This window comes from Struthio camelus, chromosome 19 (genome assembly GCF_040807025.1).
Source record: "Struthio camelus isolate bStrCam1 chromosome 19, bStrCam1.hap1, whole genome shotgun sequence".
NCBI lineage: Eukaryota > Metazoa > Chordata > Aves > Struthioniformes > Struthionidae > Struthio > Struthio camelus.
Genome location: NC_090960.1, coordinates 14,094,212 through 14,112,658, shown reverse-complemented (window position 1 = coordinate 14,112,658; position 18,447 = coordinate 14,094,212). Strand labels below are relative to the sequence as shown.

At 44.2% G+C, this 18,447-nt stretch overlaps 1 protein-coding gene across 1 annotated transcript in view; it reads left to right on the top strand.

Moving 5' to 3' along the window:
* The window catches only part of DNAH9 (dynein axonemal heavy chain 9), a 224,317-nt gene that overhangs the window by 27,535 nt on the left and 178,335 nt on the right, over window positions 1-18,447 (top strand). The window contains exons 17-27 of the mRNA XM_068913909.1: window positions 480-702; window positions 3,055-3,221; window positions 3,584-4,454; window positions 6,474-6,604; window positions 7,791-7,917; window positions 10,552-10,704; window positions 11,747-11,872; window positions 12,572-12,811; window positions 13,918-14,078; window positions 15,188-15,344; window positions 16,040-16,144. Coding sequence (XP_068770010.1) covers window positions 480-702; window positions 3,055-3,221; window positions 3,584-4,454; window positions 6,474-6,604; window positions 7,791-7,917; window positions 10,552-10,704; window positions 11,747-11,872; window positions 12,572-12,811; window positions 13,918-14,078; window positions 15,188-15,344; window positions 16,040-16,144 — 2,461 coding nt within the window. The remainder of the gene's footprint in view (window positions 1-479; window positions 703-3,054; window positions 3,222-3,583; window positions 4,455-6,473; window positions 6,605-7,790; window positions 7,918-10,551; window positions 10,705-11,746; window positions 11,873-12,571; window positions 12,812-13,917; window positions 14,079-15,187; window positions 15,345-16,039; window positions 16,145-18,447) is intronic.

Below are 18,447 nucleotides of genomic sequence, written 5' to 3'. Positions count from 1 at the left end.
GAACCCCTGTAAATTTTTATCAACTGCAACCTCCTGCAGCGGGCGTTTCCTCCATTCAAACTGAGCAGAGTGTGAAGAAGCATCTCTGTCTGTTGCAGCTTTGCAGCCTGCTAGTTTCATTTAGGGATCTTGAATTCCTGTATTGGAAGTAACAAGAGATTAAGCTGTCCTTTCAAATTCACTGTCTCCAGACTGCTCTGAAGTTTACAGGCCTCTGTCATATTCCTTACCAGCTATCTTTTCTCCAGCCTGAGAAGTGCCCAGCTATTTATTTGTTCCTTGAAGAAATCTATACCACAACAATTAGATGAGAATTGGAGTTTTAATGCCCTCAGCCTGTTACCATGCAATGGGCAGGGTTAGCCAGGCCTTTTCCTTGTTGGTTGTCCATGTCAGCTCAGCTGCCTGGAGTAAGGCTGATAACATGTTTAAATATGAACTACTCTCATTGTGTGTTTTCCTGCTTTGTATTTATATAGCTTGGCTGACCTTGAAGAGTTCATAAAAACTGCTGATAAAGGTTTGAGCAAAAAGGTTGAAAAAGGAGATTATGATGGTTTGGTGGAGATTATGGGTCACCTGATGGCCGTTAAAGAAAGGCATAGTGTCACTGATGAGATGTTTGAGCCCTTAAAGCAAACCATTGAATTACTGAAGATGTATGAGCAACAGCTGCCAGAGGAAGTCCATAAGCAACTAGAGGTGGGTGCAAATTTGTGATGGATATACATAATTGCCAAGTAGTAGCCATCAAAGAGAGTGTGAGTTTAAAGCATAGCAGGAATTTTTAAAACCTCACTCCCAGTCATTAGAGGGCATTGGTGAGTGGTATTTTGCTATCGTGAGGTGTGTCTTAATAGCTCTAAATTTTGGAGTTATACTGGAATTTTCTTTTAAAGCAGAGTTTAAGCCTTTTGTTGTGTGTGAAAAACATAGAATCACCTGCTCCAACTCCTAGTGATTATTCTTGAAAAAATTAATACATTTTCAAATACATCTGTTAATTAGGTTGAATTATAATTATTTTTAAATAAGCCAGTTCTTGGCAGCTGTGAAGATGAGGAAGATAATATTGGCAGCAGAGTTGCCCCCTTGTGGGACTTCAGTCCTCCCCGTGATCTGTGACACCAAACCTGCTTGACCCAGAGGACATCACTGGGAGCAGGTTATAAAAGTATTTTGGCATCTTTCCATTTCTGGCTCTGTTGAATCAGTTTCCTTTATGAAATTCCTTTTGCTTCTGGAAGGAGGTCCATGAGATGAAGGCTAGAAAAGACTGCGAGGTGCCCAGCCAGCATGGTGGATGGGTGGCAAGCACAGGGAAGAGATGAACACCCAAGGTGATGTTACAGTGGAGAAGTGGCTGCATGCTGATGAATACCCTATAGGTACTAGGTGCTGTGCGCAGAGGGGTCTGTGCAGGGAAAAAGTTTTTTTTTAACAGAGCCTTTCTGGGAGATGTTCCTGCATAATGCACCTATGCAGCAAAGGTTCCGATTCTCTGCCACATGGTTGGGTGGAAGCTGTGTGGAGTTTGACAGTCCCCTGTTTATGCAGCCATGATCTGTGTGTGGTTGGGTCACCAAACCTGGAAAAGAGGTAAGGATCCTAAAGATGCTTAAGTTCCTAAAGCCTTCCTGAAAACCAGGACAGCCTCGTTATATGGTCTCTGCTGGGGGGAAAGGGAATCCATGAGAGGGAGAGAGGATATGGATGCCCTGACAGTCCAGCCATAAAACATGGTACAGTAGGGAACACAGGTCTGCTAATTCCTCTGCCTGAGAGCTACTTCTCTGATGCTTGTTTGTGCAAGCACATTTGAACAACTAATTTATTTTTCCAATAGAAGAGAGGAGAGATGCAGGGAAGCCTTTCAGATAAAGGAGATAACAAAATAGTTTTGTTTGTTCTGGCAAGTGTTAGCTATATCAGCAGTTGAATGGTTGATTCATTCCTGTGTATAGTGGTGGAAATAGAAATAAGTTCCTCTAAGTACTGCTCCCTACCACCTGGCTCCACCATGGCCACAGAGATGGGCATGCTGAAGCTGGAGGTCTGGATGAGAAGAACAGGGAAGCAGCTCCATGTGATCCCTGTGATGCTCATGTGGCACACTGCATTATGGTTTCTGTTGATGATGAAATGCAAAGTTCCAGAAAGAGTTCTCTCAGAAGGGCCCGACCCTTCTCTGGCCATCTCTGTCTCTTCAGAGTTGCCTCCAGGTTATTGTCCCTCTTTGGACAGTGCTGGTGGCTCTCCATTTTTCTCCTCACCCATGTGAACTAGAATGACAATTAACTTGAAGTTTTCGCTGTAGGCTTGCAAAGCACTTGGGGAAATTGACTTTCCAAAAGGAAACCACTGGGATCCAAGAGCAGCAGAGACCTTGGCTGGTGTCAGTGTGTCTGTGATGACATTATGGCCTAAGAAGCTATGCAGAAAGAAATAAAATCCTTTCTTTAAAAAAAAAAAAAAAAAGCAGATACGGTAGACTGATTGTCAGTAGATCTGAAAACTATTGCGTTTTATTTAGCATCAATATTAAATGCACAAGTTGGAAGGATTTGCCCCAGAGATCTCTCCAGAAGTCATTCTAGTGCAACATCTTCTGTAAGAGCTGTCAGGAAGTCTCCCAAGCTCTGTTTCTTGATTACGTTGGAGAGATTGGCTGATGCAATGAGCTAGCTTATGCAGTCTCTCCTCTTGCCTTCAGCCTCTCCCAGGAGACACTGGATCCAGCTTAGTGTTAGGATCAGTATTCTTTATAGAGCATCAAGCCATCACAGGAGCCCAGGAACTATTCTGGTGCTCTCTCTAAACTCACTGAAACACTTTTACAAGCAGAGAAGGTAGTTATGAAGTGTCAGAGTCTTCATCTTCAAAATTGTGACTTGCTTTATCCTAAATTTTGTGTTTGGCCTTCATGTCATGACAGAACTTCCTTACAATTTTAAACTGTTGCTTTTCCCATATTCTGATAATCCATAAACAGATCAGATATATCTTATATCAAGTAGAAAATGCAGTCTACCAGCATTTAAATTTTGCTTGCAGGAGCTGCCAGAAAAATGGAACAATATAAAGAAGCTGGCGATATCTGTGAAACAGCATGTGGCTCCTTTGCAGGCAAATGAAATGACAGTTCTTCGCAAGAGTTGTGCAGCATTTGATGCTCAACAGCATAAATTCAGAGAGCAATTTCGGAAAGAAGCACCATTCAGGTATGGGCAAATTGAACGTCGCAGAAGCCCAGAGGGGGAAAAAAAGCTTTACTGGGTCGAATGTGCGTCCTCAGGACACACAATCTAGCACTTATATACATTTTCTGCCTTCTCACAGTGTTACATCTGTTATGTCTGGAGTGAGGTGCCCCAGGAATATTGTCCTGTGTTAGCAAGAGATTGTACACTCAGCATACAAAGTCAATAACACTTTAAGGTGATGTCAGTAGTGCCACATGGAAGTATCAATGTGTACTATAGATGTGTCATCTCTGTTTTGTCTCTTAAAGGCACTGTTTGTTTTTTGTTTTCTTTAGAAGTTGTAACAATATCACTTATGAAGAATAAATATTTCTTTCTAGGTTTGACACTGAAAAGCCTTATCAACTGCTGGATGCAAAGCACATTGAGATTAAACAAATGGAGTCAGCCATGACCTCGATTTATGAATCAGCTGGTCTATTTGAAGTTGTGGTTCCAGATTATAAGCAGCTGAAGCAGTGCAGAAGGGAAATGTGTCTTCTTAAGGAACTCTGGGATATGATTTCTGTTGTAAACTCTAGCCTTGGTGACTGGCAGAACACTAAATGGGTGGATATTAATGTAGAAAACATGGATCTTGAGTGCAAAAAGTTTGCAAGAGAGATTCGAAATTTGGATAAAGAAATGAGGGCGTGGGATGCTTTTACTGGGCTGGACAGCAAGGTAAAGAACATGCTGACAGCCCTGAAAGCAGTGGCAGAACTTCAAAATCCCGCCATTAGAGAAAGACACTGGAATCAACTGATGCAGACAACGGGTGTAAAGTTTTTGATGGACTCAGACACCACGCTGGCCGACCTCTTGAAGCTCAATCTGCATAATTTTGAGGATGAGGTTCGTGGTATTGTGGACAAAGCGGTGAAAGAAATGAGTATGGAGAAAGTCCTGAAGGAGCTAAAAACAACCTGGAGCACCATGGACTTTCAATATGAGCCTCACCCCCGGACAAACATCCCATTGCTGAAATCAGATGAGGAACTCATTGAAAATTTAGAAGACAACCAGGTACAGCTGCAGAATTTAATGACATCCAAGTATATTGCTTTCTTCTTGGAAGAAGTGTCTGCATGGCAAAAGAAGCTATCCACTGCAGACTCTGTCATTTCTCTCTGGTCTGAAGTGCAGCGTACATGGTCTCACTTGGAAAGCATATTCATAGGCTCAGAAGATATACGGATGCAGCTTCCCGAGGTCTGAAAACCCTAAGTCCCGTTTTCCCCTTTGGGGGGGGGGGGGCACTGTGTGAAATGGGGTTATCTGTAATGCCATGCGTCCCAAAGTGCAGCTTTTCCCCAGCTGTCTCCCTTTCTCTGGAGGCTCACTTAGTGCTACGATAGTTTCCCTAACGCTGAACCAGGACGTTTTTGTCCTGTAGGTTGTGCTTGAGCCACGCTGAGAAGCTGATTTTCTCCCCTTCACTGTTGCCTAGTGAATACAGGGTTACTGGAGACTGCACATGAGTGCAAGACTGCTAGCTTGGTTCGGCTGGAGGCAGATTCCCCATTCCCTCAGGGACAGGGGAACAGGGATAATTACGTGGACATTGCAAGTCATCAAAACAAAGCCAAGGCAGGCAGCTCTGGCAGTATCCTTTTCCAGGCCTTTAGCACCGGTGCAGAGGGAAAGCAGTCGTTCTCCCACTTTTGCTTTGGAATTCAGAATAAAATTGTCATTGGTGACCTCCTGTGGGGTGTCTTAAGGAGTCCAGCTTCCAACCCTACTCCAGATTCCCTTAATTACTAAGAAAATCCTCCAGGCTGGTTCATGGCCCTGCTGGGCCACTTGCACCCATGCTGAGGGACCTGCCTTTCACACTCAAGTGAGCCACAATTGACTGCATTGCTGCTTTCCCCACTTGTGTGCAGTGGCAGGCATCACACCTGAGGCTGAGCAGGAGCTGCCCTCATTGACAGCGCTGCCGTCAGCCCTAGGGAGACAAAGACGGAGACAGAGACCAGAGACAAAAGTGTGCACAGCACAGTGACGTCCACATTATACAGGATGCTGTCTCCGTCCCTTTGCCCTTGTTGGCTTGGCAGGTAGTGCTTCGGGACTAGGACTGTTCCTTCCTCTTTTTTAGAAAGTGCTTGGGATGCCTTGGTTACTAGGCAATATAAATAGGTCCTAATAAGCAGCCCAGAGCACTAGTGCCCTGAAGACTATACCATGTGCCAGAAAACTGTTAATATCCAACAGCTAGCTGATGGCATGTGTGAAATCGCTTCATGATTTAAATCTACATCCTGCTGGGCAGCTGTCTGTATCTCAATACCAGCCTGGCAAGTGGCACAAATCAGCAGCTTCTTCCCTTCAGGATGAAGCTCAAAGCCTCCAGAGAATGAACCCCTTTGGGATGTGCTTGGGCCTGGGGAAGGATCTGCCAGCAGAGCATGGGATGCATATCTGGAGCCTGCTGTGTGTGTTGTGTGCAGAGAGGGCTCCATTGTCTAGCCAGAGCCTTGCTACCGGGGCTGAACTCATGTTAAAGTGGAATTGTTACCAGGAAAGCTTGGAACACTTTTATTCAGTGTCTGAGCTCCCTCAGGAGGCCTGAGTTTGGAAGAAGGGAGAGCCAGCAGCATTTTGAACATAGCCTTGTATATTCTTCTGTGATTTGCTCCAGAAATTCTGGGTCCCCATTAGCTGGTGAGCTTATTTGTCAGTGTGCTGTTCTGCTGACAACATGAGATTTCCCTGCTCTTTCTCAAGGCAAGGAAGGGCTTTGCTCTGCTAGAGAGGTCATATTCATTTTGGGGATGGGGACTAGGGATTCCTGTAGTGGGAGGGGAAGAGTAAATTTGCATGAAGTCAGTAACCTTCCCACTGTAAGGGAATATCTACTGCTGCTATGGCCTGGGAAACTTGGTATTTCCTCTAGACACAGGAAAGGAAGAATTATAAGGAAACATTCAAAGGGGAATCCAACCCCACAAAAAAAGGGTGGTCCTAGGGTTTCACTTCTGCATGGATCATTTTTATCTATGATCCCTTTGGTATTTAGTAACAAGGGGGCAAGTGCCTAACTGGATACTTGTTTCAGTCACACAGTGGAAGACCTCTTCTGAAATGTTGGAAAGACCCAGGGCGGGAGGATCTCTCTATGGAGAATCTCTCTCCTCACCCTAAAGCTGGGCAGTAGCCAGACAATGGGATCCTTTAGTAAAAAATGGGGTATTTACTGTGAGCGTATTCCCTGTTTGCTGTTTGTAGGACTCCAAACGCTTTGAAGGGATTGATGCTGATTTTAAAGAAATGGCCTATGAAGCTCAGAAAACCCCAAATGTAGTTGAGGCCACCAATAAACCAGGTCTGTCTGAATACCTGGAGGACATTCAAAGTAGGTAGGTAAAACTTCAGTCCTTGGATTTTGGTAGACCCTACGATCAAGTCTGTTAAGTTTATTTACCCTATGCGCAAGCCTTTCTTCCTAGACTATCCTGAGTTGTTTATATTCACAAGTCACAGCACTTCTGATCTTTCTTGAGTCTTTTTATTTGCGATCCATCACCTTAAAGCCCCCAAAGTGCAGTCTGGCTTTATGTATGTGTTAATTCTCATCCTGAATATTGATGAATATTGATTCAAGATGAGAATTTGCACACATACAAAGCTAGGCGTTCAGAAAGTTTGAATAACACATGGCCTCACTGCACCCCAAATACAATGTCTAAGATATCTATTTAGCAGTCCAGGCAGGGGTATCTGCAGCAGAGGTGAGTCTGGTTTTTTTAATTTACAAAATTATCACCGCATGTATGCCCTTGACACATGGTATAACTAGATTTTCTCTGAAAGGCCTTAGTGTCCTGAGATGGATACACTTCTTGCTGAACACGTGAGCTAGTTTGCTTAGAACACACTTAAGAACTTAGTATGAAAGCTCTCTTGACAGTAGTAACTAACCATTTAAAATAAAGGCTTTTTTAATTAGATAAGGCCAGTATTCCTCACAGCAGACTAACTGCATGCTATTTATGAACTTTGTAAGCGGAGCAGTAGTTTAGCATGTAAAATCTGTAAGATTTATTTCCTATTGGAGCAAACAAGTTTACTTTCATTCATGCTTCTTGAACACAAAAGCTGAGTAGATTTGAATCAGACTTTAAAATGCAGCTCTTGAGAATGAGAGCAGCTATGGGGACCTTCATCTCAGTGCAAAACCACCTGTGAAAATTACGAGCTTGTCTAAAACAGTAGGTCAGACTGCAAAACCTTTCCAACCTCTTCCCTGCCCCTCCCCACTGTTTCTGCTTTTTTTTTTTTTTTTTTTTTAATAAAGCTCCTTTGGCTTTGATCCTTGCAAGTAAAGAGAGATCTAGAAGGAGCAAAGTAGGCACCCGTTAGTTACTATGTACTCTGTTGCCATATTCAGAAAATGCTTTAGAGGACCAGTCCACAGGTGAGCTCATACCTGACATTTCCCCTTGGTAGGGAAGAATCTACTTGATCACCCAAAATGCAGTGTAAAATGTGAAGGGGTATTTATCTGCCTGTCCTGGGTGCTGTTTTTCTGCTCTGTTTCCCCAGATTGTCTATCTGTGAGAAAGCTTTAGCTGAATATTTGGATATGAAGAGGCTGGCCTTTCCCAGATTTTACTTCATTTCTTCTGCAGATTTATTAGATATTCTTTCTAATGGCACCAACCCACAGCTGGTAAGCCTCTCACTGTGTCACTTTTCCATTTGCAAACTGTCAGTGATGTCATGGTGAAGGACTCTATTGGGACTCTCCTGTAGCTTATCCTTTCTTTCTTGAGTGCTTTTTCTTCCACCATCCCTCAATTTAATAACAGTTCCTTCACAGCTGGCCTTCATCTGTCAGCTCTGAAAGGCAGCATGTGCACTGTATGTTGTCCTATCCAACCTTAGAGATGCTTGCAGATGGTTCTGAAAGCATTTCACAGAGCAGAGCTTGTCTGTTTCTCATGTTATAAAAAAAATTAAAAAAATTTTGTGTTGGAATACAGAGAAGTTATAGAAAACAATATTTCCCGAAGATCTCGGCCAAAACTTCTTGCTAACTTTGGATCCCCAACCTGGGATGCCACTGAACACATCTGAGAAAAAGACTGAATGCTCAAGAAACAGAGATTGGGTACTCGGATACGGAGGTGTTGGCCACTGCTGACACCTTGGAAAGGTCCCCTTTTGAGGCAGAAGAGACATTTACTATTTGAGAGTTTCTTCTTCCTCCAGTACAAAGCCCTTTAGGATCCCCTGGCTAGAGGGGAAGAGAAGAGCATGCACTGTAAGAGATGGGAGCTGCAGGTCAGACAATGGCCATGACCAAAGCAAGCAAATCTCTTGAGTTACCATCCCTGTGAACCTCATGGACTGGGCTGGATATCAGACCTTCAAAGCATGAAGACCTTCTGGACGGTGTCACCAAGGAAGATTCTTTTCCCCAAGCTGGCTTTCTTCGGGTGGTACCTGCATGCCCAATGTGAGGAAATTGTTCTAAATGCACCATCTCCTTGTCAACTTTTGTAGATTGCCAGATCATACTGTAGAGGTATTTTTAATAGCCTTTCTGTTTTAGGAAATGACCTCATTGTGCTCTTGTCAGCATTCTCCAGTTGAGCACAGGCTTTTCCTATCCCCTGGTGGGCAGAGTTCAGAGGATTCAGTCATGAGAAGTTTTATGGAAGTTCTTCCAATGAGAAACCTGCATAGTAGCGTTAGGGTTAATTATTTGTGCTCCAGTATTTGCTGTTACTGGCCACTTTCTCTGGCAGTTCTATGCTCTGGCAGATCTTGTTTAGGATGTATGATTTGTTCTGAGGCTGGTTTATAAAACTGATAAAAGTTTTCACAGCAAAATGAAGAGTGTGAGTAAGGAATAAACTCCTTGTTCCAGCTTTCGGTAGTGGATAACTACTTGCTCTAATTAAGAAACTTTTCATATAAGTAGAAATCTGTGTTCATGAATGAAGCAGACTTGAATGTGCATTTTGGAAATGCTGGTATTTGCCACTAACTTTTGACACTACTTACAGCTGTCTCTGCTTCTGGATGGTTTCAGCCCTCAGAGCATCACAGATACATAGTTGACTGATACTTAAAATGGAGAGAAAAAAAATGCAGGAAGCAGATAGAAAAAGTGCTATGTTGAAATGCTCCATGGAATAAGAAGAAATTCCTGGAGTTTTCTCTGTTATTTGAAACTATTTGCAGTAAAATCAAAGTAAATGTCAAGTGGGATCATACATGGATACACTCTTAGCCTTTGCATTGTAGTCTCAAAGTCTATCGGATCATTCCTAAAGGAGGATTAAATACACAGCGATATTATCCTCTTGAACTTGGTGTTGAACTTGTGCTGATTCACGTGTATTCAAGTTTCTTATGACAGTATTGCACCAAGCGTTGGAATATGTCAGAACCGGTGCTGACTGGCTAAGGTGTGGGAGCGGGCTGTGGGATTTCTGAGCAGAAACTTCTAGATGTAAGAAAAGGTTTCTGTGATTTACTCAAGATTTGAAAGGAGAGATACTAATCTGAAGAGATGCTGAGTATCCATTTCTTCTTGGAACAGAGAAGTACTCTGCACCTTACAGGATCTGAGAATGCTTGAAGGTGCATAAAATCATTACTGAGATATGCCCCTCTGCAGGACTGCTTGTACTGTAATCCTTTGAGTCAGTGTCGTAATTAAATGGACAAGTTCACCTGTCTTTCTCTGAAAGCAGCAGAGCACCAGCTGTCTCAAGTGATTCTCTTTTCTCTTTCCACCTGTGGGAGTCTGGTTGGACTCTGTCTCCCCATCCTTCTCACTGAGAGAGGCAGCTCCTGTCTGATACTGATTTGTGAATTAACCCTTAGTTTGAGAACGTCAGTCTTGGAAGAAGCCCACCTTTGTCAGTGGTTGCATGTGAGACAAGGAGGGATTAAGTTGTGTGTTATATAGTGATCTGGAGGAAGCTCTGACCTGCTGAGCTCACACCAGACAGATGACAATGTTGAGAACCTATTGAAGCAATTCTGATGCCTTCTACCTGTTGGCTTTTCAAACACGATTGTGTGTCAACAAGACAAAACTAAATTATTCTTTTGCTTCTGCAAGAGCCCCTTAAGTCAAGATGGGGGTTCAGGGAAGATCTGGGCTGTTGAGCTGCTTACCGTAGGTCTTGGGCAGAAATAGAGGCCTTTGTCCTTCCAGGAGGAGGATTCAGGACTTTTCATTGGCATTGTTTTTTTGAATATGACTCTGTTCTTGTGACATGCATATGGTGATGTCCATGCTGCTTGTCCTGTCATGGTCACTTTATTGATACAATTACTTTTGCAGGTACAGCGTCATCTTTCCAAACTCTTTGACAACTTGGCCAAGATGAAATTCCAGCTGGACTCTGAACAAAAGCCAACCAAGATTGGCTTGGGAATGTACAGCAAAGAGGAAGAATATGTCAACTTTAGTGAGCCCTGTGATTGCAATGGGCAGGTGAGATGGAAGACCTTGACCTTGTCCATCATGATTATCTAGTAGAGTCTGCTCTCCTGCCCTTTGCCTGTGTCTGTCTGGCCAAGACACTGTAGAGCTTCTGCCCGACTCTTCTCTAACGTGTGAGAAAAAGGCCAGAACAGGTGGTGTGTGATTTAACCCCTTCTTGCACCATAGCTCTTGCTTCTGCCACTGTGGATTGATTGTCACTAAAGTGAGGCATAGATCTCTCAGTCCGCAATGGGAGCGAGAGCTGTGGTCTTCCTCTTTTTTTTTTTCTTTTTTTTTTTTTTCTTAATTGAATTTTCTAATGGGTTCCAAAGTTGATTTTATAGCTTGTACAAATATCTTGAATGGCATGGGAGAAGGATGCAGATAAAAAATAGACTGAACTATTCCACAGTACCTCTGCGTAGGCATCTTTTGCAAAAGAACGCTTTCTTTCTTGTTTTCAAATCCTCCTCCTTTCATAGGATGAGTCCAGGTATGAAAGGCAAGAATCAAACTGCTACTCAACTTGTGTCCATGTAGTCACACCTTTCTCCGTGGAATATATAGGAAGCTAAAATACATACTATCAGCCACTGAACCGCACAGTGATGGAGCTTACTGCTTTTAAACTATCTCCTCAGTTAGGATTTTGCCTGTGAAATATTAATTTCAGCAGGAATCTCTTGTTCCCAAATTTGGCACCAGCTTTTGCCTGCTGCTGGCAGATTGTGCCCGAGTCCCATGTGTATTTCTTCTTACGACCTGGAGGTGGAATACATTGAAGCAAATTCCTCATCAGTGGAGTTCATTTTGATTTCCGGTATAACTGGAGTTCAGGCAAAGCCCGCCTTGTATTGCTGGTGTCTGCAAGAGCCTGGGAATGCATGCTAATCCTGAAATACCAGAATTGGCTAAATCCACTGAGTCTTAAGTGTCTGAGGCATGTTTAACATGAGTGTTACGATGCTTCCTGTGTCATCCTCTATCTCCACTTATTGTGAAGGTGCTTAAGAAGAGTAAATGTGTTACTGCATTTTAATATCTTCTCCAGGTTGAGATCTGGCTGAATCACGTGCTAGATAGCATGAGAGCTACCGTGAGAGATGAGATGACAGAAGCAGTCACTGCTTATGAGGAGAAGCCCAGGGAACAATGGCTCTTTGACTATCCTGCCCAGGTATCTGTCACTGTCTTGTTTGTCTCCTTTCTGACTGGCACACTGGAAAAGGCAATTCACAGCTTCTCCTTCCATCCTGCCTTTGCCTTCTTTTAGTAACGGTCTCTAGCTGTTGATGGGGAAGGTTCTGGCCTCCACTGTGCTATCTGTGAGGGAGGAAGGGATGAATTGTCCTTGATGTTGGGAATCTCATGAATGGAGTTTCCAAGCTGAGGCCTGTGATCTGCTTGGGGCTCTAGGGAGAGTGCACTGTTGGTTGGGTGCAAAACTCATGGGATTGAGCAGTGCCTTTTGTGTTGTGGTGAGCCATGGAGTAGTTTATACACCCAGGGAAGGAGAGGGGTGTAGCAGGTAAGAAAGAAACGGTGAGGGCTAATGAGAGAAAAGAGCCCCTCAGATTCACTTTTGACAGTCATGGTCATTGCCTGTCCTGCTCTGCCTCCTCTGCCACATCTGGCAAGTGAAAGATGCTGATTTACTAATAAGTAGCTGCTAAACATGGTTGTATCACTCGTGTGGTGTCTGAAACGAGTGTCACAGGACGGGTCCCTGTTGTCATGTCTACTGTGACTACTGTATCAAAAATACTTAATTTCTTGTCCTGGTTGCTTCATTTTTGATATCCCTGTGGATCAGACGCTTTTAAACATAAAGTAACTGTGATGTTTTCCCTGGTACTGAGCAAACCCTTTCTCCTAGGTGGCTCTTTCCTGCACTCAGATTTGGTGGACGACCGAGGTTGAGATTGCCTTCGCAAGAGTGGAGGAAGGCTATGAGAATGCGATGAAGGAATATTACAAGAAGCAAGTGGCCCAGCTGAATACCCTTGTTACCATGTTGATTGGGCAGCTCTCCAAGGGTGACAGGCAGAAAATCATGACCATATGCACCATTGATGTGCATGCTCGGGATGTGGTGGCGAAGATGATAGCTCAGAAGGTTTGTGTTCATAGCTCAGCACTGTCCTGTGTTAGACTGGAGAGTTAATGGGGTGGTAGGGCAGCCAAGGCTTGTCCGCTGCTGGATACATTCAGATCACTGCCTGCCTCAGTAGGAGATGCATGACTGATTTGACTCATACAAAGTTGTAAGGAGGCAAAAAGTACCCCCCGAAGTCTGCAGTACTGTTGTACGTCATGGCCTTGCAACACTGAGGGGCCTGTTGTACTTGTCATGGGTTCACGCTGGGAATGAAAGTGTGGCCTTGTGTCCTGTTGCCAAAGCGTCTGAGCATCTGTTGGTGGGTCACGGAATCATGCTGGGGAGCAGGCAGATGCAGTCTCAGGTGAGGATTTAGAAAGCAAGAAAAAGCATTTGTGCTTTCCCTTTCTGAGACTCCTTGGCCCACTGTGGCGGCTCTTTGGGCAACAGCAAGGTACACAGTTGTTCTGCTCCCCTTTTTGGCCAAGTGTCAAGCCCTGCAGATTGATGAGAAGGCGCCCTGACTGCACTGGGTTCTGACTCTTCCTTCATCTCCCCTGTATCCTTTCAGAGGTGGCCAGGCTGCAGTCGGGGTTTCTGGCTTCAGGGGCTCAGCTGGGACAGGCTTGGCCCAGTTTGTGGTGAAATAGTGCTTCCTGCAGGCCCACCCACTGGTTACAGGGAGAGTGCACTGGCCATCGCTGTCCTTGACCTCTTGTCCACAGCCTGTTTTTCTAGTGCTGACTGTGGCTCCTTACCTCAGAAGAGCTCTCTAGACAACCTTTGCTCCTTCTCTCACTCCATTTGCTTTATAAGAGCCTCTTCCCAACTTGCTGATTCTTATATTTCTCTCCTCTTCACATGTTCTTTATGTTACTCTTTCTTGTGGGTATCCAGACTAATTCTCCTTTTCCTCTCCAAGCAAGCTGGTCACTACTTTGATTTCTCCCCTCTACTAATGGGACTCTGCAAGTGATGTTTCTCACCGCATCTATCTTCACTGTGAAGACTGGATCCAGTCCATCCCTGATGTAATTTCATTACAGTCACCATTTTGGCACCTGAGTTGTGCATACCCAGCATCCTTGGCCTTCCCATGACGATGCTGTGTGGGTACATTTCAGGTGGACAACGCTCAGGCATTCATTTGGCTGTCACAGCTCCGGCACAGATGGGCAGATGAAGAGCGGCACTGTTTTGCCAATATCTGTGATGCCCAGTTCCTGTACTCCTATGAATACCTTGGCAACACCCCTCGGCTTGTGATCACTCCATTGACTGACAGGTAGGTCCCAGGGAAACACTGAGATATATGGACTTTGCCACGAAGTCAGAAACAGCTGACAACCACAGGCAGGTTTGGTTTGGATACTTGCATCCATCCTATTCTTCCTCCATGTCTCAGCAATCCTGTGCCAGGGATCTAACTCTCCTGTTCTGTGATTTGATTGTGATACCCTCTGAGAGCATCTTTGCCTCAGATCCTGGGGTGGGATTCAGCTCACAGATTAAGACATTCACTTATGTTCCTCTGCCTGTGCAAAGGTGCCAGTCTCTCCAGTCAGTGAGTCTAGAGACGTATTCATCACATCTTGGACTAGACGCATATGTTTTGATTCTGTTAACTAAATGTTGACATCTAGGGTCACTTGAGAAGTTTTGCCATGTCCCACCTGCCTTCCAGCTCCCACTCCCAAAGTGTAGAAGTCTTCTGTGAACCCCATGTCATATCTGCCCGCCCTGTGTGATGTCTCAATGGCAAGGGCATCTCAGATGGCTCCAGTCCCCAGTGTCAGTCAGCTGACCCAAGCCCCCATGCATGGTCATGTTTTGTTGACTGTATTGACTACACCTCTGTGGCTTACACAGGGAGGACAGACACCCACATATAGGCACCTCCCTATTTGTCATCAGTTCTAGAGCCTGAGGAGCTTTGGGGCTCGGTGTGGCATTGCGTGAGGTCATTCCGAAGCCATCCAAGCAGACTTCTGCAAAGTGATGGAAAATAGGATGCTTTGGGCTGGAGAGCTTTGGGCAACAAGGGAAGGTCCTTTTCTCTCAGAAAAGCCAACCTATTCTCATGTAGTCTGGGATCTCGGACATGCCTAATATCAGTCAACAGTATGGGGTTTCACGGAAAGCTCAACCCCTGACATGAAGGGATTGAGCAGACCCTAATGGAAGGTGATGAGTGCCTCTGGGAAAAAACAGAGCCAGGCAGAGGCAGTAATTAATGGCCAGGAGAACTTTCAGCTTGTACATGCGCTCTGCTCACATATTGTTTTGCAGAATGAGGGTGCGTTGTCTCAGTCCCATTGCTCTGGACCCCAGCAGTGACTTGTTGGACCGAGTCTCAGTCTCTTTCCTGTTTTTCTTTACTTTTTGCTGTGGAAGATGTTACATTACCCTGACCCAGTCACTGCACCTGACCATGAGTGGAGCTCCTGCAGGCCCTGCAGGCACCGGCAAGACAGAGACTACTAAAGATTTGGGGCGAGCCTTGGGCATCATGGTGTATGTGTTTAACTGCTCTGAGCAGATGGACTACAAGGTAGTGCTTCCTTTCCTCTTTGGGACTTGTACAGGGCTCTTTGGGCGGCAAAGGCCCAAACTGTGCTCTTGCAGGAGCTGAGTGCCTTATTACGTCCTTCCCCTGCCTTTTGGAGCTAACTCTTCTTGAGAAATGCTTCCAAAATTTTGATCTGTTCAGTTAAGAATGGGGCCATACTGGTATTTTGGTACTGGTCCTTTCTTCCCATCATGCTCTTGGGCTGATGTGCCTTATCACGGGAGAGATCTGTCCTGTTTTTTTTTTTTCAAGATCTTTTGCCAGAAGAAGGCCAAAGTCTGCTGAACCTCCAGTCACTGCATAACACTAAGTTGTCAGATTGTGTCTTGCTCCCTGCATGTCTGGCGTGCCACAGTGGTTCTGGTAGCTTCAGATCATGTTTTATTTGGCTTTTGGGCTCTCCCAGGAAGTGGGACTGTCAGTAATTCAACACAGGTGACCTTTAAATGAAACTTGTGCACGGTTATATTGAGAAAGTGCAATTAGCAAATCAAGTGGCAAACTGTGCAGAGCTATAAATATTATAATTGAGTTGTGCCTGCTGTTTCCATGCACTCTTCTAAATACCCACAATAGACTGTAAATTGCTATAAATAAACAGGCTGGGAAATAAAATCAGTTCTTTTTTCTGGAGTTGATTCTATTGGTAATATCATGTTTGTAATTTTTCATTGCAGTCTTGTGGGAATATTTACAAAGGCCTTTCCCAGACAGGAGCCTGGGGCTGTTTTGATGAATTCAACAGAATCTCAGTTGAGGTGCTTTCTGTAGTGGCTGTGCAGGTAAGTAAGGAAACACTCATAAATAAATACAAACAAGGCAGAGCCATGCTCTTCTCATTGGAATGAGGGTGAATATGGAAAGTGCATGTTGCTGATTTCACAGTTTAGTGTGTAGGCAGGTGAGGGCTTATATCCCAAAATTAATCGCATGAATATCACAGCACTGACAAAACATAGCAGTCATATGCTGTGAACAGTATTGTCGCTTCTCTTCTTCCCCCAATTGCAGTGTATGTTGGGGCAGTTCTTTATAGTGTCTTTTCTTAGATCTATATACACCATGGCTCTGTGCATATTCTTCTCTGAGGAGGACAGTTTGTATTAGTAACGTGCTTTGAGATAATTACAGCACATCATTTTAGGAAGGAGAACTGCTTTTACTTGTGGCTACTTAGTCTATCTCCTGCCACCTAGGGATAGAATGGGAATAACTTTCAAAGGGTGGATGGGAAGAAAGCAGGGGGAAGGATGGTGTATGGGGCTGATCCAAAGCCTGCTGGACTTTTTAGGTTACTGTTGGCTCAGTCAGGCACAGTGTGTGTATTGTATGTGATGAATAGGAATAAATTCAAGATAAGCTTTCTTTACACTTACATGTCATCAAGACTATATTCTTTTCTCCTTCTGTTTTCATGTGGTTGTAGATTTAATTTAGGAATTTGTAATGAGCGGTCAGTGAAATGGCTATGGTGGACATTACTTAGCTGAGTGGAACGCTTTCCAAAAGACTAGCTTTCAACCCCGTGATTGCAGTGCAGTGCTCATAAAAGTCTGTAACCGCCAGGTGACACTCAATAACTGGAACCTCTGGCAGAACTGCAGCCCTTATTTATGTGCTTACCTAGGATACACTGAGAGCATAGAATTAAACGTAGGAAAGAGCTATTTGAGCTGTGTCCTGCCAATGCACAGGCGTTTTCCCTATAGGATGATTTCTAGTCTCCAGCTTAGTCTGTTGCGTGCATTTTATTGATGAGTTTAATGTACAGTGCATCAATAATCCTGGAGGAGGGACTAGAAAGGAGTCTGGCCGCCTCATCATGCTAAAGAGTCCTGTTCGCTTGTGCTTATATACTTTCTTTATATACTTTCTGTACTTTGCCTCCTCCTTCTCCTCCTCCTAGTGACCTTTGAGTAAATCTGGAATTATTTTGTGTAAGGGGAAGGATTTCACTAGGAGAGGCTCTTAGCAGTCTTCTCATGAATGCCCAGTGGGTGATGAAAAAGCCCTCTGTTAGGGTAACTGCTGCAGGTATGAATCCCCTGTGGCAGGACCTGAAATCTGGGTAAGCATTGTAACTTCTTGTCAGCAGGATGAAAGCAGTCCTGCTGTCTCTCCTGGTCCTTGCTTTAATGGAGAGCTGTGACTAGATGTTGTCCATATTCTAAATGATATTGGCATTCTCTGAAAACCCCAAGCATGCCCTCATGCAAGGTAGGCTGGGAGTCCTGTAGTTTCCAGCTACCCCTGGAGTTTGGGAACGGAATGGGAGGTCAACTGCATTGTCCAGAGTGAGTCTGCTCTGATGTGGTCAGAGCTGAAAATTTTGAAGTGCAGGAAACGGAGATGCCTGAGGATCTGAACTTCTTCTGGACCCAGGTGTCAGCTGAGTGCAGGGTTTTAGGATTGCAATGTCTGATTTAGGTGGTAAATTCTTCCTACACCCCCGTTTGGGCTCAGGATTGTAGAAGGTAAGATCTAGAACCAATACATTCCTATATTCTTGTAGATCTTACAGTCAAAGACGTTCTGAACTTCTCCATGGACTCCTTACTCTTTTCATCTTTCTTTCACTCACAATTGGTACCTTATGTGACATCCCAAAGAAGCCCCAGGCTGGCACATGAGTTTATATATCATTCCCTCTCAATTTCTGTTCTGTCAGATTCTAGTTTAAAATTGTCATGGAAAAAGTCTTTGAGGATCTTAAAATAAAAGGGAAAGCTGAACAAAAGAAGCCCAAATATGACTCAACTGTTAATGATTCTCTTGCTCCTGGCTGGAGTGCTGCATCTGAATAAAGCAGCACGGCTGTCATTCTGTCATCGTGTTTCCTGGCTGCTATTAAGAATGTAACCATGGTGATATTTAATTGGCCATCTTAGTCAGGCAGCTAATGTCGATATGCTTTCTTACGGAAGGAATTCAATTAATTGCTTGTCTTTAAGATAGCAAACAATGGTAAGGTTAGAGTGGTGAAAATAGAGATTTCTCCCTCACTAAAGTGCTATTTGTGAAAGATGATGTAGCGCTAATAAACTTGCCTCTTCAGAAGGTGAGAAATGAGAAGAACAAAGCTGTA